General features: G+C 60.2%; 2 protein-coding genes across 5 annotated transcripts; one reads left to right on the top strand and one right to left on the bottom strand.

The window, feature by feature from the left end:
* Nucleotides 1-211: 211 nt before the first annotated feature.
* Nucleotides 212-3,992, bottom strand: ZIC2 (Zic family member 2). 4 transcript variants are annotated; one of them, XM_074930776.1, is made up of 4 exons: nt 2,921-3,992; nt 925-1,088; nt 575-726; nt 212-490 (listed from the first exon to the last, which is right to left on the bottom strand). In XM_074930776.1, exons 1-4 carry the CDS (start codon nt 3,921-3,923, stop codon nt 445-447), a joined length of 1,365 nt encoding a protein of 454 aa, XP_074786877.1. In that variant the 5' UTR covers nt 3,924-3,992; the 3' UTR covers nt 212-444. The 4 variants fall into 4 exon arrangements, with proteins under 4 accessions (XP_074786877.1, XP_074786867.1, XP_074786859.1 ...); XM_074930766.1 differs by having other exon boundaries at nt 212-487; nt 572-726; XM_074930758.1 differs by having other exon boundaries at nt 212-481; nt 557-726.
* A 9,534-nt stretch (nt 3,993-13,526) lies between these two features.
* Nucleotides 13,527-20,156, top strand: ZIC5 (Zic family member 5). Its single transcript, XM_074930786.1, is given in 6 exon segments — nt 13,527-13,871; nt 13,873-13,945; nt 13,948-14,392; nt 14,395-14,425; nt 14,427-14,866; nt 19,533-20,156. Coding segments are annotated over 6 exon segments (1,779 nt in total). The 5' UTR covers nt 13,527-13,536; the 3' UTR covers nt 19,988-20,156.
* The last annotated feature ends 437 nt before the right edge of the window (nt 20,157-20,593 follow it).

Consider the following 20,593-nt stretch of genomic DNA (forward strand, 5'->3'; position numbering starts at 1 on the left):
CGGAGGGAGAGTCTCTTTCCGCCAGCTTGAGAAGCTCTTTGCTGGGTGATGTGTTGGTGGCGTTTGGGGTTGGTTATTCCCCTCTCTCTCTCCCCTTTCCGTTCCTCTATTTATTTACTGGTTCTCTTACTTTTTTCAGCATGTACTTTTATAGAAAAAAATCTTTTTTTTTTTTTTCTGGTTCAAAATGTCCTCAAAAAGGAAAAAAAAAAAAAAAAAGGCAAAAAAAATTCAAGAAAAAAAGACCCGCAGGCGGGAGGGGTGTGGGGAGATGAAGGCCCCCCCGTCCCCACCCTGCTCGGCCGTCATTTCGCTGCCGGCGGGTGCGGCGGCATCTCCCGGCGCGTCTCCGGCGGGCTCGCTCCCTCCTGCCCGCCGCCGCCGCCGGGGCGGGGAGGGGAGGGGAGGGCGCGGCGGGGCCGTGCAGAGCAGTCCAGCGGGGCCCTACACGTACCACTCGTTGAAGTTGGAGGAGAGGCCGCTGTGGCCGCCGCCGCCGCCGCCGCCGCCGCCGCTGCCGCCGCCGCCGCCGCCGCCGCCCCGGTGCACGGCGGACACGGCCGCCGCCGCTGCCGCCGCCGCCGCCGCCGCCGCCGCCGCCGGGGAGAGGTTGCTGGTGCTCTGCGACTCGGCGCTGGGGGACACCAGCCCCGGGGGGGTGGAGGACTCGTAACCGGAGCTGGCGGCCGGGGAGGACTCGGAGCCTTGCGGGGACGACTCGTGCACCTGGGGGGCAAAGGCAACACGGCCGGGTGGAGGGGGGACGGGGAGGCCGCCGCCGCCCCTCGGGCGCGCCCCCCGCCGCCGGCCCGGCCCGCCGCCGCCGCCCCCGGGCCCCGCGCCCGCCGCCCGCCGCCCCGACGGGGCGCCCGGCGCGGCGCGGCCGCCCTCCCGCCTCCCGCCGCCGGCTGCGGGGCCGGGTACCTTCATGTGCTTCCGCAGGGAGCTGGGGTGGGTGTAGGACTTGTCGCACATCTTGCACAGGTAGGGCTTGTCCGAGGTGTGGACGTGCATGTGCTTCTTGCGGTCGCTGCTGTTGGCGAAGCGCCGGTCGCAGCCTTCGAACTCGCACTGGAAGGGCTTCTCCCCTGCGAGAGAGACCGGCGGGGGTGAGCGCGGCCGCCCCCGCGCAAAGCCCGCGCAAACCCCTCGCAGCTCCCGCGCAGCCCCCGCGCCCGGGCTTTCCCCCCCCACTCCGTCCTTCCCTCGCTCCTCTCTCGACCCCCGGCTCCCAGCCCCTTCGCCCAGCAGCTTCCCAAAGCAAGGGGTCGGTTCTGACCCGGCCCCCGCGGGGTGGAAGGGCCGCGCCACTCCCGCCTCGCCCTGCAGCGAGGCACTGGCCGTCCCCAGCCTGCTTTTCCTACCCAACAGCCCCCCCCCCCCCCTCCCTCCCCCGGCACCCCCGGCCCGGGGCATTGTGCCTGGTTTTGTTTCGACCGGTGCCGACACACGGCCGGCCCCCGAAAGAGATTGAAGAAGAAAAGCGATTTAAAAAAAAAAAAAAAAAAAAAAAAAGCAGCATCGAGCCGTTTCGCCTCGGTACCAAATCCGCTATCCTGTTAAACTGGAAACCATTACCGACAGATTTAAGGCCGGGCAGATTGTTTCGCGTATGGAGATTCGAGATAAACGTACATCCGCTGGGAAAACTAAACGTCTGTAAAATACTTCATTTAATTTTCATAGGGATTCCTCTCGCCCGGCTGCCAGGACTCCAAATGCCGGGGAGTAATTTGGAGGTGAGAACTCCACATCCCCCCGCCTTTGGAGGGGGAAGCATTTAACATTAAATTCCATTAGCACCTAAATTGTTTCTTAAAGACATCCGCTCAGACACAATGACTTCAGTGCGGGCATCTCATGCAAATACATTTCTCAAATTTTAAACCTTGTTAAAGCTCGTCTCGCACCTCGCATCGGGCTTAGCACTTGAGAAAACAATAGGCCTCGAGATTTTTAGCCTTTCTCCGGGTAAATATTTAGAGTGGAAGTCGCTAAAATATTTGGCCGTCTTTTATGAAATAGTCTGGCACGGTTCGAGCCGGCAGGAGTAGTAAATGAATAATAGATGAGGCGGGAGGATGCGTTTATTTTTGTTACCCTTCGGCTCAGGCGGTTTTCCATCGGGAAAGCCTGGGCTCCTTCGCCCCTCTTCCACCTGGTTTGAGTGGAAGTTTCTGAGCCTCAAATCCTCTGTCCCTTATTATATAATTTAATAAACTGTTGCAAAAGCACCTTAAATCACCTCGAGTGCGACTTTAAAAACACTTTTTTTTTTCCTTTTTGGAAATGAGAAAATTTTATTGCCTTGCTCACACCATTTAAATTTAATGGAAAGCATTCCCAGAAAGGGACGCTTTGCCACTTCCAACGGGATTTTGGACTAATGACCGATTTTGCACCTATTTATATAGTTTCTCTCGGTATCCATACATGAAAGCCGTGCTCACAAGCGCTGAAGTTATACGCGAATACGTTGCGCGTTGCAAATGTATAAGGCGTTTCGTGTCTGTATATATCTATCTATGTATATGGATATATACACGCGTCTTGCCATCTTTTAGCCGGACGGCAGAATTTTGCTCGCGCTGTATTTGGCGTTTCTGCGGGAAGACCCCGCCGAGCCTCGGCACGAATCTACACCGCTCCCCGCCGCGAATTAAAAGAAATCAGTAAAATATCGTTGGAAAATCTGGGGAAGGGGGGTGGGGTGCTAGTGGGGAAGAAACCCAAACAAACGCGGCCGTGTGATGGAGCGGGGGGGGGGGGGGGGGGGAGATATTAAACGGGATTCTTATTTTATCATTCTCGTCATTTTACATCTCTCTGTCTGAGTCTCTGTCTGTTTGTTTTTATATATATATGGAGAGAGAGAGGCGCGGGCGGAGGGGGAAAACCTGCCGAAGGAAACCCGAATTACCTGTGTGCGTCCTTTTGTGAATTTTGAGGTTTTCTGATCTGGCGAAAACTTTTCCGCAGCCGGGGAAGGGGCAGGGGAAGGGTTTCTCTCCCGTGTGCACTCGGATATGATTGACCAGTTTGTATTTCGCTTTGAAGGGTTTTCCTTCGCGGGGACACTCCTCCCAGTAGCAGACATGGTTGCTCTGCTCGGGTCCCCCAACGTGCTCCACCGAGACGTGGGTGACCAACTCGTGCATGGTGCTGAAAGTTTTATTGCAACTTTTTTTGGGGTTGTTCAGCTGCTCGGGGTCGATCCACTTGCAGATGAGCTCTTGCTTGATGCACTGCTGCCGCATGTAGCGGAAAAAGGCACCTGGGTGGTGGTGGTGGTGGGCTGCCATGTTCATGCCCATATTCATATTCATGGGGCCGTACTGGTTGTGCAGCTGAGCCGCCGAGTAGGGGTCAGTCCTGGGGCTGGAGACCTGGCGGTACTGATCCGACCTGGCGAACACCTCCCCCGGCAAGCCCAGGCGCATCTGCCCGTTGAGGACGTTTTGGGAGGCGTGGGGGCCGTGCTGGTCGTGGATGCCCGGGAAGAGGAGGTGGCTCTGAGCGTCCGTGTGCGGGTGGTGCAGGCTGCCGGCCGCAGGGCCGAAGATGCCGTGCTGCCCGCCGGCCGGCGACGAGTCCCCGAAGCCGCGGCTGCGAAACAAGAAGTCCCGGGTGGAGTTGAAGGGCGCCCCGGAGTAGGAGCCGACGTGGGCGGCGTGTGGCCCCAGGGCGGCGGCGGGGTAGCCGGGCGCCTGCGAGGTGAACGCCGAGCTCTGCCCGGGGGAGAGGTCGTGGGCGCCGGCGTTGAGCTTGAAGGCGCCCATGTGCGCCGCCGCCGAGTCCACGAAGCTGTTCTGCGCCGCCAGGCTCAGCTCCCGGTCCTGCATCTCCGCCGCGGCCGAGTGGTGGTGCCGGGCGAAGGTGCCCACGCCGAGGGCCGGGAACTGCGGGCCGGCGTCCAGCAGCATGGTCCGCGCCGCTCCGGGGCCGCCGCCGCCCCGCTACCGCCTCTGCCGCCGGGCTGCCGCCGCCCGCCCGGCCCGACCCGGCCCGGCCCGGCCCGGCCCGGCCCGGGGCCGCCGCCGCCGCTCCGCGCCGCTTCCCCCCGGCAGCCGCCGCGTCCCCCCGCCGCCGCCGCCGCCGCCCGCGCCCGCACCGGCCCGCTGCTGCCGCCGCCGCCGCCGCCGGAGCCGTATCCGGAGCCAGGCAGAGCAGAGTCCAAAGGCGAGCGGAGAACCAAAGTGTATTAAAGGAGCTGAGGCGGGGGCGGGCAGGGGAGGGGAGGGGGAGCAGGGGAGGGACGGGGCTGGGGACGGGGACGGGAGGGGGGGGGCAAGGCTCGCCTCGCCGTTCCCTGCGGCACACACGCACGCACACACGCACTCACACACACACACACACGCCGCCGCCCCCCGCCCCCCCCCCCCCCCGCCCCGGCCTCCTCTTCCCTCCCGCCGCCACCGGGATGTCAGTGCCGCCGACCCCCGCCCGCCCGGCCCCGCGCCGCTCCGCTCCGCTCCCCGCGTGGGCCGCGGCCCTCCCCGCCGCCTCGGGCCCCCCCGCCGCCCCCGGGCCCCCGCTCTCGTTTTATCCTCCGCCGGGCATTAGCGGTGTCTCTCACGGAGAAAAACTTGCAGCCGCGGGTTCCCACGGAGCGAAGGGACGCCGCGGGGGGGGGGGGGGGCGGGGGGGTGTTTGCCCCGCGCCGCGCTGCCCCCGCCCGCCGCCGCGGAGGGGCGTGGGGAGGGGAAGGGGGGGAGAAGGGGGGTGCCGGAGGCGGATTAAAAACAATAAGGGCGGCGGTGGGGGTGGGGAGGGGAGGCGGGGGGCGGGAAGGGGCCGCGGAGCGCCGGGGCCGGAGCCGCGCGGCCGGGGCGGCGGAGTTGCAGCCCCGCTCCGCCCGCGCCCTCGCTCCCTCTCGCTCCTCTGTTTATTTCGGTGGGCGCTGCTGAGGCGGCGGCTTTTTATTTTTCTCCCCCTCCCCTCACTCCCCCTCCTTTTCTTCCCTCCCTCCTTCCCTCCCTCCTTCCCTCCCTCTCTCCCTCCCTCCCCCGGCCTCGCTCCCTCTCTCCGCCCGCACTGGCGGCTCCTCTCCCAACGCCGCCTTTACCCGCCGCCCGGCCGCTCTCCCGGCGCCCGCTCATTGGCCCGAGCCGCCCCGTCCATCCGGGCGTCCCCGGCCACCGGCTAATGGCGGCGCGGCCGCCCCGCCGCCGCCCGGCCCCCGCCCGCACCGGCCCGGCCCGGCCCGGCCCCGGTGGCTGCCCTTCAGCCCGGCACCGCCGGCGGCTTCTTTTTTATTTTTCGGGGGGTTGTCGTGTCCGCCTTCCCCCGCTCCCGCCTCCCCCGCGGCCAGGGGAAGGGTGGCGTGGCGGGGGGAGAGGCGCGGCGAGCCACACGCACGGAAAATATCGATGTGCGCTTGGCCATGCGATCCTGCCTCGGGAGGCAAACAAACAAAGCGAGGGGCTTAAAACATAAACGGGGGGGCGGGCGGGGGGGGGGGGGGGCTGCCTTTTTTTTTTTTTTTTTTTTTTGAGGTGGTGGCGGAGGGAGGGAGGACCTCGCCCATCCTGCAGCCCTTTCCTCCTTTTCGGCTAAAGAAAAATGAAGCCCATGATCGATAGAGGGAACGAGGGGGGAATCAAATAAAAGTCACGTTGGTGGGGCGACAGCGGCCCGAGGAAAAAAAAAAATCAAATAAAAATGAAAATAGAAAAGGGAACGGTCGCCCTGGTTGTTTGGGCTTTTAAACCACTTGTACGGAGCAGAAGAGTCCATCTGCATGTGTTGTGAATGTGCATCCAAGAGCAGATGCTTTAGGAGTTTTCCTTGTCTCTTCTCTTTCTTGCAAAAGAAACAGAAACAAAACCAAAAAAAAAAAAAAAAAGAAAAAAAAAGAAAAGGAAAAAACCCAACCCAAAACCCACCCTGCCATTGTTATTTGGAAACCGGATTCTTACATGGCAGGAATAAAACCGCGTACAGCCAGCACACACACCCGCACCCACACACAGAGCAAACAAGTCCCCTTCCCCTCCCCCTCCAGTAAATACACGTCTGGCCCCTGCTTCGGTTTGTTTTGTAGTGGCTGAAAAATAATCATCTCAGGGCCAGCAGCTCACCAATAAATAAGGCTTTATAAAAATTAAAACCCGACCTAACATTTGTCGTCTTAACCGTCCTGCACTTAACCTTGCGTCTCGATCCCCACCGGCTCTGCGCTTGGGGGAGAAGCAACCCAAAATGTAGGGGTTAGTGGGGTCTCGTGGGGCTTTTTGAAATTATTCCTGCCGTGACTCCTCACGGCATTAAATCCCGCATCAGGCACAGGCACGCTTAAACCTGGACCCAGCGTCCCAGCAGGATTTTTACAGAGAGATAGAGATAGGTAGATAGATAGATAGATAGATAGATAGATAGATAGATAGACAGACGGAAGGAAGGAAGGAAGGAAGGAAGGAAGGAAGGAAGGAAGGAAGGAAGGAAGGAAGGAAAATGTAACACTGTCCACCAGCTAGGGTTGTTTAAATAAGGTTTTCCCCATTACTGTCACTAAATAGTTAAAATACTTCCAAGCCTGTCCAAAAGTGCCTGAAACGTGCTAGTACCGGACATTACCCTTTGAACAAGGCGAGGATTTAATTTGGGAAAAAGAAGTGGGATTCCTTCTAATCTGAAATGGGCATTAGAAAATAATATGAATATTAGTGCAGGGCTACACTTCTGATGCCAACAGCCCTCTTCACCACGCCGTCACTCAGTCCTGTCTCTGCAGGCAGGAGTGTCTGCTCCCCAGATATTGCCTTCCCAGGCTGCAGCTTGGGAGCATATGCTGTCCTTGTCCTGACCCCCCAGGCTCCCAGGGACAGACCGCGAACAAATTCTATTTTCCTTCTCTGTAAGGTTTCCGAGGCGGAGGTCTGAGAAGTGTTCTCCACCTCTGCTGGGGATTTCGAGAACCCAAGTTGGAGAAGAAAGCTTGGTCTCCTGCATCGTCTGCCTCCAGATTAGTGAAAAAAAAAAATTATATGGACAAATAGACCCTTGAATACGCCCCCCCCCCTCCCCCCTTTAAAATAAGTTACTACATTTGAGGTTAGAAAAAGAACCAAAAGGTCCAGGAAAACGCCCAGTTATAAATACTGGTTTTTAACAACAAAAAAACCCCAACAACAACAACAACAAAAAGGTGAATGTTCATACAAATACCTACCTTCTGGATTTTCCCCTCCTTCTTTTCTTTCTTTCTTTCTTTCTTTCTTTCTTTCTTTCTTTCTTTCTTTCTTTCTTTCTTTCTTTCTTTCTTTCTTTCTTTCTCTCTTTCTCTCTTTCTCTCTTTCTCTCTTTCTCTCTTTCTCTCTTTCTCTCTTTCTCTTTCTCTTTCTCTCTTTCTCTCTCTCTTTCTCTCTTTCTCTCTTTCTTTCTTTCTTTCTTTCTTTCTTTCTTTCTTTCTTTCTTTCTTTCTCTTTTTCTCCCTTTCTCCCTTTCTTCCCCTTCCCTTTTCAACGCTTTTCTTCCTTTTAATTAATTTTCTCTTTTATATTTTCTCTTTCTCCTTCCTTCCTTCCTTCCTTCCTTCCTTCCTTCCTTCCTTCCTTCCTTCCCTCCTTTTCTCCTTCCCCCCTTCCTTCCCTCCTTTCTCTTCTTTCCCTTCTTCCCTCCATTCCTCCTTTCCCTCCTTCCCTTTTTCCCTTTCTTTCTTTGCCTTTCTCTCTTACCCCTTTCTTCTCTTTCTTAGTCTTTTCCCTCCTTTTTCTTGCCTTTCCTGCTTCCCCTGCCTGCTCTCCCCTCTCCCCGTGCCCTGCCCGCTCGGCGATGCCGGCACCAGGGCTCTTTTAGGGGGGGACGTAGTGAATTCCAGCCGGAGCCCTCGTGGGCTGGCTGCGCTCCGCTATTCTTTCAGGGCTCCAGCCCTACTCTCTCTGCAGGAAACAGAGGAGCTGATCCAAGTTCAAAGTCACGTCGCCGTCCCTCCTAAGAAGTGCTTTATTTCCCTCCGAACCGCAAAAACTCCTTTCCCCCATGTCCCCGGGTAACACGGGAAGGGAGCGAGGGAAGGAGGGGTGTGGGGGGACAGAGGCACCGGCAGCCAGCCCCGCACTCTCTCGCCGGGCCACCGCCAGAAACGCAGCCTTCGGCTCACGGCAGCTTTCGAGGGAGAAAAACAACGGGTCACCCAGAGTCGGTGCTAAACTGGTTTATTGGCAGAAGTTTTTTCAACAGGTTTCTGGAGGTGCCAGACCTGGCAGAACAAACGTCAGCCTTACCGGGAAAGCGTTTCCCTCTTTGTAAGTTTTACGAAATTTTATTTAAAACCGCTCTGCTCTTATTCTTGCAGGCTGCTGTGGCGGAGGGGGCTGGGGCGTGGGGTGGAGGGGGGACACGACACACACGAGCGAGAGCAATTTCTTGCTTCCCTTGGACTGCTTATACCATCCTCGCCTTCCAGCCCCTTTCCCCGGGAGGTGTCACCGTCCTCGAGGAAAGGGGGTGATGGGGAGGATGCTCCGCGCCCCCCCCCCCTCTCCGGGCAGCCGAGGGGGGCGGCGGCGGGGGCTCAGGCTGCGGTGGGGCCAGGGGCTCTGCCCGCGGGAGGACGGGGCTGGCGGCAGCCTCGCCGGGGAAAGAGAGGTGGAAGGCCCATCCGGGGAGGTGGGAAGAGGGGGTCGTTCCCCCCAAATTCAGCCTTCATCTCTCCCCAGAGTAACAGGACGAGATGCGGGGCGGGGAAGGGGGCGTGCGGCCGGCCCGTAGGCTGGGAAGAAGAGGCCAGTTGAGCGGAATCACTTGCACCGTTGTCCGTATCAGAGACACTCATAAATTCAACAAGCTCATCAACAGGATATTAAGTTGCAGGTTACCTTTAATGGTGCCGATCCGAGCCACTTCTAGGCCGTTCGACCTATGACCCGTGAAGACCACATGTGTTGTGTGGTAGCCTCCCTCTGTAAAACACACTTCGGGACAAAAGTTCTTTGTCAGGCTCTACCGGCAGCGTAATGTAAAAGAAAAAGGGGAAATAATGAAAATCTCAGCCAAAGCTGTAACTTTTAAATGCCTTTTTTTTTTTTTTTTTTTAAAAAAAAAAGCTAGGCAGGGCGGGGGCAGCAGGAAGGAGCACCTCGCTTTGGTGCTATTAATATTTATTGTTCTCTCAGTTGCACTTATATATATATATATATATATAAGGAGTTGCCGTACACGGTCCCTCTCTCGGCGGCGATGTAGTGAGGCGGAGGGGGGCGAGGAGCGGCGTAGCGCTGATTGCCAGGACGGGGGAGCCTCGGCCGAGAGGCAGCCGGTGCCTCTGCCCTCCTCGGCTGCGGCTGGGGGACGCGCAACGCCGCGTACTTTGCGTTCCCCACGCCCTGCCCCGCTGCGCGCCTCACTCCGCAGCCGGCGCAGACCCGGCTCAACGCCCCCCAAAAATGGGGTCTGCCCCAGCAGCACCGCCGAGTTTTTTTAGATGCACCTTTTATCCGTCTGGAGATGCCCATATATAAACGTTCGAGGCAGGAGAAGCGTCCCAATAAAGCGCGATGGACTTTGTAATACCATTTATGCTGTCATTCATAAATAACAATGCCATATGGTAACCATATTGCTTATACAAGTAAAGCCGTCAAAGTGTCACTATTTGATTTATCTCAACAGCTTCTTCCAACGGTGACGTTCAGCTACAGGGAGAGGGGAAGGGGGGAGAGAGAGCACAGAGCGAAATTTGGCCTGGGTTTCCTGAGGCCGCCTCTCTCTTTATCTCCCTCTCTGTATGCATAATATAAATGTATATATATATGTATGCATATATAAATGGGGATTGAAGGATGGAAATATTTTGTCCTTATTTTATCCCTGTTTGTGAAAATCCCCGAAGGGGTCGTGCGGGGATGGATCCCTCTTTCCTCCGTGAGGCGCGCACAGAAAACGGCAGCTCCGAAACTTTGGCCCAAAGTCCCCGTCCCAAATGTGCGCCGAATCCCGGCCCCGGCAGCCCCGACGGCCGCGGCAGCCCCGACGGCGGGCACGATGCCGGCACCCCCTCGGGGCCGTGTCCCAGCCCTTGGGCTCCCGCTGGGGTGCGTGCGGCGACGAGAGCCGGGCGTTTATTGGGCGCGGAAGAAGTTTATTTTTAAAGGTATAAAATATCTATCCCCTGACCCCCTGCAGAAAGAAGGGGCCAGCCGCCTCGCCGTCAAATCGTCCCTCTCTCTCCTTTTCGTGCCTGTGGTAAGTCACGGCCCACCCCCCACCCCTCCCGCCCGGGGTCCCGGTGCCTCCGTGCTGTCCCCCCGACGGGACGGTGAGGGGGGTACCGGGGTTTCTCCCCGCGGGGCTGTGACTCGCGGGGCTCCCGCCTACTGCTGGCGGAATCCGTCGCCGGTCACGCGTGTTGGCGGAGGGAACCGCGGCACAGGCTCCCCCACGCCTCAAGACAGCCCCACGGGCGAAGAAAGCCACCCGCGGCGGATGGTAAGCTGTTTTAGCAGACTTGGGGAGATCGGGAGGGAGGTCGTGCCGAAGAAAGCAGCAACCGCGCTCCCTTTCTAATGATTCCCCAGAAGAATGTTTTACACGTTATAAAATATTGCTCCCCGCTCCCTAACTATCAATAAGACGTGCATTAAAGACGATTGTTTGTAAATGATGTTCATGATCATTAGCATACATTTACATAATGCAGCTTACAGCTCAACATTTTACAGCTAACCACCTCCTAAAGCCGATAGCCAGAGCTCGGTTTATAGAGGAAATAGACCTTTCCGAAATATATCTGAGGGTTTCCAGGCTTTCACCCCGCCTCTGCAGCCTCCCCCCGTGTCCCTTGGCGGGTTTGCCGGCGAGCGGGGCGCTGCGGGAAGGCTCTGCAGCCGGCTCCGCCGCGGGAGCGGGGCGCGGGGCCGACCCCCGACGGGCGCTGCCGGGGGCTTGGGGGGGCGGAGGGCAAAGGCACGGCCCGCCTCCCTCCGCTGCGGCCCCCCCAGCGCAGCGGCAGCCTAGGCCTGAGCTGGGGTCGGTGAGTTAATAATGGGCTTTGAATTCTTCACCGCCCTTTTGGAGCTGGCACTGTCCAAAACTGTGCCGGCCCGGGCAGCCACTTCCGCGGCCAGTCCTAAAAATGGGTGAATTTCCACGTGAGTCTCGTCCCTCCCCACAGTCGCGGGTCAGATGCCTATTACCCAGCTATAAAATATTTTCTTTGTTTTATAGCCCCTCATAAAATGAAATTGATCGGGGGGATATATTTGAATTAAGACGTATTAAATCGATGACAGATACATATCACGCTGCGTTTAACAAGAGCGGGACGAGGAGGCGTGCGCAAGGTACCGCGTAGCCGCGGTACTGCTCTTCACCTCCACAGCATCTCCCGACAAACCGTTACACCTCGGCAGCAACGTGCCCAGAATTTGGGGGAGGGAGGAGGGGCACTTTTTAGATGCACGTATAGAAAATATACATATATAAATACGTGTATTGACGTACAGCTAGTTTGCGAGAAGTTTTTACTGTGCAATAAAACCATCGAGCAGCCCCTTTTAAAACCCGGGGGTTGTTTATTCTCCTTCCTTGCCCTGCAGCATCACTGAAGCCCCCACCACGGCCAGGCAAGCGGGGAGCATAGGTTCGGCTCTGGGGGGGTGGGGGGGCACCGGCGGGTCTCGCTTCGCTCCCCCTTAGCGGGGAAGAAAGCCGGGGCTCCCCACGGGGCCGGTTCCTGCGCTACAGCCCCTGCCCCACCCCCCTCCCCTTTTGGCAGCCGTGGGCCAAATCCTGCGAGTTTTCCCCACGTGAGTAGCAGCGGGAGGGAGAGGGGAGGGCTGGAACCTGGCCCGGGAAACGCCGGACCAGGACGGGGCTTCTTTTGGACGTGGCTCGGCAAAGGGCAACAGCGGGGACGCGCAGATGTAGCCGGGTCAAGAGGATTAGGTGGCCGGGGAGGGCCGGGAGGCGGGGGGCGTGTGTGTGTGGGGGGTGTCCGTTGGCATCCTCCGCCCCGTTTCCTCTCCTGGCGTGGCGGAGGAGCGTCCCTCGCTGCCCCGCAGGCAGGGAAGGGCAGGCAGCCTGCCTGCACTTTCGAGGAGCCGCGGGAGCGCCGGGCATTTCCCAGGGGGACCAGCAGCCTAAGGAAAGCAAATGACATATCAATAAAGGTCACCTCTCCTCCCGCGGCCCCAAAGAAAAGTCACGGCAGTGCTCTTTTCCCCCTTTTGGATTGACAGGGAAATCCCCGGCCTGCCTTTTCGGCACCCCCAAACGGCAGCATCCTCCTTTGTGTGGAAGTGGCGGTTTTGGCGCTCCACAAAGCGCTTCGCTTTCGAGGGCCAACACACCCCGCACCCCAGGGGCGGTCCCAACTCTCACCCGGCCCGTCCCCCACCTCTGGCCCCCTTTAGGGCACTCCCCACTTTTCTTGCCTTTTCGTCGAGGGCAGCAGCTCCTGGCAGTCACCCCCCAGTCGAAGACTCCCCCATTTCCCAGCCCCCCGCCCTCCTCCCTCCCCGGCATCCCAAAGCGTCGAGGGGCGTTGGTGCTCCGGGCCGGTGAGACGGCGGCGGTTTCATCCCTACTTTGCCGTTACTAAATGAAGGCTGAGACCGGGGGCAGCTGCCTGGGGGTACCCAGGTGGCGTACCCCCGAGGAGCGTGGGGTGGCTCTCCCGACGGGGCGCCCCGGGAAGGGGCTGCGGGGCACCCTGGGAGGAGGAAGCCCCCGAGGAGGCGGCGAGCGCAGGCTCCCAAAACTTCTCCCTAACATGTGCTGCTTGCCTGCCCCCGCCCCGTCTGCTCACTCATTTATTTTCTAAAGGAAAGGATTCCCCCCGCCCCGCTCCCCCGCCGCCCTCTTCTTTTTAGGAAAACGTTGTCTGCCTTCCCCTAGAGTTGCCTTCAATCGCCCGAGCACACACAGCCACGTCTCGCGTGGGTGTGGGGTGGCGTGTGCTACACCAGGGCGTGCTTTCCCGCCTCATCGATGAATGATGAATGATGGCCCTCCAAAAAAAAAAAAAAAAAAAAAAAAAAGAAGATAGCAGGAAACCGAGCGCGGAGCCCGGCAGCAGCCCCGCGCGTGGGTCGCTCCCAGGCGTGGAGAGAATCCCCGCGGCACCGCAAACGTAAACACGGCTGCGCAGCGCCCCATCCAGCGCCGGGGGAGCGGCAGCTGCTGCCCGCTGCTGCCCGCTGCTGCCCGCTGCTGCCCGCTGCTGCCCGTTGCTGCCCGCTGCTGCCCGCTGCCGGCGGGGGATGGGGGGAGGGGGGCGGCGGGTGCGCCCCGTCGGGCCCCGCGCGAAGTTTTGCAAGTGCAACTTCGGGGGGCGGCGCGGGGGGGGGGACGGGGGAGGGGGGGGCGGATCCCCGCTGCGCCGGCGGCCTGAAAGGGAGCCAATCGCGCGGCCTCGGCCGCTGCCAATCATCGGGATCCGTCCAATCCCCGCGGCGCCGTGTCCGAGCCGCGTTCCCCGCCGCGCCGCCGAAGTGTGGTGAGGGCTCTGCCAATCGCGGGCGGCCAGAGCGGGGCCGGGGACGCGCGGGGCTCGGAGCGCAGACAAAAGAAGTTAAAGAGCCGCTTAATATATACATGTTTTTGAAGGCGGGTAGAGGGAAAAAAATAACAACAGCGAGCGTAGATGGGCTTGGCTGTGTCGTTATGGAGCCCCCTTTGAGCAAGAGGAACCCGACACTGAGATTAGCGGATTTGGCAGCGGCTCAGCCCCATCCTCACCAGAACATGACAGGCTTCCCGGGGCTGGGGAACCACCACGTCCACCCCCACCACGCGGCCCACCTCCACCCCGGGGACGCGGGCGGCGACCCCGGCGGCGCCCTGACGCCGCTCGGACCCGAGCACATGGCGCAGCCCGCCGCCCTCAAGCTCACTCCCGAGGCGCTCACCGCCGCCGCCGCCGCTTTCGCCGCGCCCGCCGCCACCACCGCCGCCGCCGCCGCCGCCACCGCCGCCGCCGCCACCACCGCCGCCGCCGCCGCCTACGCGCCGCCCGCCGCCGCCCTCCCGGGCTACCCGTCGGGGGGGGCGGCGGGACGGGACTTCCTCCTGCGGCGGGAGCTGCCCGCCGCCGCCGCCGCCGCCGCCGCCGTGCACGGGGCGCTGGGCGAACAGCACCCGCCGGCCGGCTCCCCCCACCTCCCGCACCCGCCGCCCCACGGCGTCTTCATCTCGGCCGCCGGCACCTACGGCGCGGCCGACGGGGCGCACGACGCCTTCCCGCCGCCCGGAGAGCAGGGAGCGCCCGCCGGTCGCCACCCGCCGCTCAACGGGCAGATGCGCCTGGGGCTGGCGGCCGCCGCCGGGGAGCTGTACGGGCGCGCCGAGGCGCACTACGGGGCCGCGGCCGCCGCCTCCTCCTCGGCGCTGCAAGGCTACGGCTCCGTTAACCTCAACCTGGCGGCGGCGGCGGCCGGCCACGGGCACCCGCACCCGCACCACCCCCATCCCCACCACCACCACCACCACCACCACCACCACCACCATGCGCACGTCGGGGCGGCGGCAGCGGCGGCGGCCGGGGCCTTCCTGCGGTACATGCGGCAGCCCATCAAGCAAGAGCTGATCTGCAAGTGGATCGACCGGGAGCCGCCTCCTCCTCCTCCTCCTCCGCCGCCTCCGCCGCCACCGGGCGGTAGGAAGCCTTGCTCCAAAACTTTCAGCACGATGCAGGAGCTGGTGAGCCATGTCACCGTGGAGCACGTCGGCGGGCCCGAGCAGAGCAGCCACGTGTGCTACTGGGAGGAGTGTCCCCGCGAAGGCAAACCCTTCAAAGCGAAATACAAACTCATCAACCACATCCGAGTGCACACGGGAGAGAAGCCCTTCCCCTGCCCCTTCCCCGGCTGCGGGAAGGTCTTTGCCCGCTCCGAAAACCTAAAGATCCACAAGCGGACTCATACAGGTGGGTGCTCCCCCCCGCCCCCGTCCCGCCGCCTCTGTAAGGGGTTTCTTCCATTTCCTTTCTCTCTCTCTCTCTCTCTTCTTTTTTTTTTTTTTTACCTTTTCCACCTCTTTTCCTCCTCTCCTACGCACCGCCGGACATGTGACTTTTTCATGAATAAGTAATTCGGGTAGCACTCGGGCCACGCACACGCACCCGGCCCCTCTGCCCTGCACACACGTGTCCCGTGTGTGTGTCGTCGCCCCCCCGGCCCCCCCGCTTCTTCCCCACCCACCTCCGCCACCCACCTTCGCGCACCACCGGATAAATGCACCCATTAATAAATAACGCCGAGCCGGGGTGTGGGGGGGAGATCAACAGCAGCCCCGCGGAAGAGCGAGGGGAGGGTGAGAGCCCCCCTGCCCGGGGCACCCCGGGGGGCTCACCCCGCCGATGGGAAGAGCTGCGCGGCGCCCCCCCCTGCCTCGGAGGACGGCGGTTCTGTTTCTCCTGCCGGTTCTACCAGCGGGGACGGAGCCGGGCGGGGGGCGCTTGGCCCGGCGGAGATGGGGCGCCGGGGGCTCTTGGGGGCGCAGTTCCCCTGCGTTGCGGGCGCCGGCAGCGCGGCAATCGGGGCTACCGGGGCTACCGGGCTGCCCCCGCTACCGGGACTACCGGGACTACCGATGGTGCTACCGGTTGTGCCCCCCTGCCGGGGCTACCGATGGGGGTTGCCGGCGCCGCCGCTGCTACCGGGACAGCCGGTGCTACCGGGGCTGTCGGTGCCGCCGGGGCTCCCGGAACGGACCCCGCTCCCGAAGCTGCCGGTGCTGCCCGGGCGGCTCCCGCGGAGCCGGGAGGAGGGCGCAGGGCGGGGGAAGGCCCTTGCCGGGAGACGCTTCCCTCTCTTTGTGGATCTAAGGAGGAAACTTCAAAGCAGCCCCGGCTGCCCGGCGGGGCTTGGAGGACCGCGAGCTGCGGGAGGAGGGAGCGGCACCCCCGGGGGTGCCCCGGGGGGCAGGCTGGGCCCGGCGCGGGGCTCCTGGAGGGGCTTGGGGGGGCGTTGGAGCCTTTGAGATTTTTGCGTTTGGTTGTTGGTTTTGGGTTTTGGGTTGGGTTTTTGTTTTTTGGTGTGTTTTTTTTTTTTTTTTTTTTTTTTTTCCAATTTCTCCTTCTTTCTCACCACCCCCGAAATACGCATTTCGATCTGAGCGTTAAAACTGCCGAAAACGAACGAAGCCGGGATTTATAGTGGTAGACAAATATTATTCCTCGGAGGACACTTAAGGAAGTGGAGTTGCCGTAATTGCTTTCTTGATTTATTGTGTGCTGCTCGGGAAGAGAAAAGCGGCGACCGTGCAACGTGTTGTTCCGATGTAAAACCAAATGGCCCATGGCGGAAAGGATTATAGATTTTTATCTCCGGAATATGTCAGGCATGAGCACATGTGTAGCTGCGGAGACCTGATGATGCCCAGCCCCAGGCTCTCTGCACCCAGAGCCGGGGAAAAGAAGGGGGGCTGGGTGGGGGTGGGGGGAAATTTCTCCTGTGTGAGGGCTGACACGTTTTTTGAGAGGTGATTGTTGTTGTTGTGTTAATGACACCGCCGAATGAGATAAATGCTGGAGGCTCGTGGTTTTGTCATCTAACCTTCCCCATCTGTCTTGATTTGGAAAACAAAACTTCACCGCGCACCTTTCTGGGCTCCTCAACTCTTTCCCAGCTCCAAAGGCGGGAAAAGAGCGAGTCCTGGGAAGGCTTGAGGGGAGCGGGTGAGGGAAGCAGGGGGATTCAGCGGGAAAAGGAGCCCCCCAATAATCTAAATATGTATCGGGTACACTTTGCAGCAATGAGCTGTGGTCGAGCGTTGCCCCGAGGCCCTGCGTGGGACATGGCCCCTTGCAAAGGAAATTTAGAGGAGTTTGCAGCCGGGGGTCCCCCTCTGCCCGGGCCCCTCGAGGGGTGCACAGCCCCCGGGAGGATGCCCACGCGTGAGCCCACGTGGGAAGGCTATCCCCACGCGGAAGGGGCCGTTGCAACAAAGCAGCACTCGGGGCTCGGGATGCGGGGCAACAGCCTCCCTCGAATGACAGCTCGGCCCGCGGGAGACGTGACTCTTTCCCACGCACAGCCCTCAGGTGGACGAGGGATCCCAAAACTTTTGTCCCGATCAGATTAAATACTGTCAGTTTTTCGGCTCATCTTTAATTTAGTTATGTGCAGCCTGGGAGCAGGAGAGATTTACAAACTATTCGTTTATTATGGGCATTTTGGGGGGGAGGGGGGACGTAATAACACAGCAATTGTATCATTAGAGGATTTTGCGTGTTTCGATTAACCCTGCGGGAAGAAGAGTATGTCGGTAATCCAGGAGGTGTTTGCTTGATTGATTTTTTTTCCCCCCTTTACCTCGAAAGCATCACCCCAGGAGCTGCACACCGCGCTCTGTGGCTGCAGCCCCTTTTGAGGACAAATCGCTGTCCCCACCACTGGTGCATCCTAACGGGAACGGGGACCCTTCCCCCGCGCCCCATCCTGCAAAATCGCTGCCCCCTCGCCGGAGAAGGTGCTCAGGATCGTCAGGCTTCCCTCACGACGATTCCCACCCCCCTCCCCCTTAAAAAAAAGAGTCACCCCAAAGCCTCTCCGCGCTCCCCGCCCCCCCCCTCCGCCGGCACTGCGGTTGCCGGGAGGAGTCAGGGGACGGCGCCTGGCATCTCGCCCCCTTCTTTGGGTTGAAACCACCTACAAATGGTTAAACTCTGACGTGACGCCCTCGTCAGCGTGCCAGGGACACTCCAGGACCTTCCCCGTTCCTGGATTTGTGCGGAATTGGATCGTCGCGATCCGCAGGTTGACGAGGAGGAGCTACCCGCGGGCTGTGCACCCCTCGAGGGGGTCCCCCTCTTCCCCGTCCCCTCGAGGGGTGGCACATCCCCCAGGGGGGAACCAACGGGGAAAGACACTTCCCTAAAGCCCCGACGGGGGGACGCGGCTTGGTCCGGCGGGTCGGAGCATCTCTCGGGAGAGGGGGGCTGCTCTGGGGCTCTGCGGGCACCACTGGCAGCGGAACGTGTGAGCCCGCATCTTCGCGGTAGTACAGATATAAACCGGCCAACTCGCCGGTAGATCCGCTTTGTTTCTCCGGGGAAAGTAAAAAAAAAAAAAAAAAATTAATGAACTAACGAAGTGACTCGAAATTTGTCTCGGTGGGAGTGGGAGTGTGCGGGGGTTTCCGCGCACACGAAAACTCAACTCAAACCCCACGAGATACATTTTCTTGCCATCTCTTTTTTTTGTTGTTGTTAAAGGTTAAACTCACTCTTTGTAGTGCTACCACTTCGCTGGTAGGTGAGCGGATTTTAATTGAAAAAGTTGACGTGTAAATAGGCTGCGGAGGCACATGTTTCTATAGTAACAGCCGAGAAATAGCTAGTTTTAAAAAATAAAAATCGTTTTCTTTTTTTCCGTTATTATTCTGCTAAACGTGATATGGTTTTACAAACGGAAAGAGCAATAAAAATCGCCGGGTGAAAATTAGAAAGCGTCCACCGAGAGAGCTGCTACGTTGTTACTGATGAGCGCTAGGAGCAAAACAGATCTAAAACCACTCATCAGCTGTGCATAAACCGACAACATTTTTTACTCAAGAGCCGCAATAGTCATGGCAAGAATTATCTGTACAGGTCTGTCTGCACTGGGCTCACATGTAGCATGGCAGGGAAAGAACAAGTTGCTGTAAGAAACTCCAGTCCGTGTGTAGTAGAGGGATTTGGAAGATTTTATTCCCTGGTCTCTCAGCAATGGGTGTTTACTCAGCCCTATTCGGGAGCTACGAGGAAGGGTCGGTCCGGGCACGGCCATATGTACCAGAACATATATGTGCCAGGGTACGGTATGTTCAGAAAACGGAGGGAGTGTGTGTGTGAAAGGTACGCCAGGCAAACCCGCCCCGGGCTGCTTTTCACAACCGTTTTAACTATTAAGCAAGGAGTAAAGCTCTTAAAATAGCTCGGCCGGAGATTTTTAGCCCCAAGTTAGCCTGAGGTACCCAGCTGGAGTCACAGCAGCACACTGCTGTCATCACCAGGGTCCAGGCTGGTCCCCCCCAGCCCGCAGGTTCCCAGGACGGGCTGCCGGGTGCTCCCTCTGGATATCGGGATGCTTAAAACAGGTGTTACTTTTATTTTCCCCAAACTAATTATTCCCGCAGCACAGTGCCCCATTGGGAAAGGATTACGCAGGAGATGTGCCAGGCGAGTCAGGCCGCCGGCGAACGCCAGCCCTCGCAGGCGAAGGCATTGAGGGGTTTTGTTTGGGCTTGGTCATTAGAGCGGTAATGAAGGGTTTCTCGTGTGCGAGGGGAGCGGGCGGAGGGCAAACAAGGCCGGGCCCTGCCGCCGCCGGCCCGGGGCCTGGAGGCCGCCAGAGACATCTCACAGTTGGCAAACCGCGGGGGGAAAGAAAAGTCGGAAGCCTCGGGCATGTCGCGACTGTCGGGAGGGAGGGGGAGGAAGAAGGGGAAGGAGGAGGAGAAGGGGAGGCTTTGCCCTGCTGCTCGCCCGCGGAGGCCGCGCTGCGGAGGGGCTGAGCAGGGCGGCCGTGCCCCGGGCAGGCTGCAGGCAGGGCGCGGGCAGAGCCGTGCCTCCGCCCGCCGGTAACGGTGCCGTTGATCTGTCCCCGCAGGGGAGAAGCCCTTCAAGTGCGAGTTCGACGGCTGCGAGAGGAAGTTCGCCAACAGCAGCGACCGCAAGAAGCACTCCCACGTCCACACCTCCGACAAGCCCTACTACTGCAAGATCCGCGGCTGCGACAAGTCCTACACCCACCCCAGCTCCCTGCGGAAGCACATGAAGATCCACTGCAAGTCCCCGCCGCCCTCCCCACCGCCGGGCTCCCAGGGCTACGTGGCGGCGGGCCCCCCCGACGGCCCGCTGCCCCCCGAGGCCGACCCGGCCGCCGAGCCCCCCCGCGGCCGCGCCGCCGCCCTCTCCCCGCCCGTCACCAACCTCAGCGAGTGGTACGTCTGCCAGGCCGGGGGGGCTCCCCGCCGGCCCCGCACCCCTTCCAGCCGCGACGCCTCCCCAGCCTCCGAAGGGGACGAGCCCCACAGGACCTCGGGGGGCCGAGCCGCTCCCTAGGGCCGGGCCGAGCCGTGCCGTGCCTGCCGAGCTGAGCCGAGCCGAGCCTAGCTGAGCCATGCCGCCGGCAGCCTCGGCCCCACCGAGCTGGCCCAGGCGGCAGCCGCCTGGCACGGGGGGCTGGTGTGGAAGTGCCATCAGGTTTGACTCGCGCTATTTATTCCGTGTACGAAACCCTATGGTGTTTGTACGGTAACTAATTTAATTAAAGAGACTCGGACCTTTTTTTTTTTTTTTTTTTATCCCATTTTTTTCTTTTGATAAGAAAAAACATTAATAACGCCACACTGGGCCATCTCAGCCACCCGAGCCCCACGCAGGGGGACGGTGCCAAGGGAGATGCCCGGGCTGCAGAGGATGTCCCCCCACCTGGCTCCCAGCCTGCCCATGCCGTTCTTGACAAGAGAGGGGGCCGGGGGAAGGCTGTGACCTGGCAAAGCCCTTGCCGTTCCCTGTGGTGGCTCTTAAATACATTAGTGGCCCCCCCAGCGCCTCCTCTTCAGCCTGGGTAAAGCCCCAGGGTTGCAGCGGCCTCCTGACTGTAAAGCAGCACCTGCTGAAGCTCCAGCCAGTCGAGGACAGGTTACACATCCCTTCAAATAAAAC

This window comes from Athene noctua, chromosome 1 (assembly GCF_965140245.1).
Source record: "Athene noctua chromosome 1, bAthNoc1.hap1.1, whole genome shotgun sequence".
Taxonomy (NCBI): Eukaryota; Metazoa; Chordata; class Aves; order Strigiformes; family Strigidae; genus Athene; species Athene noctua.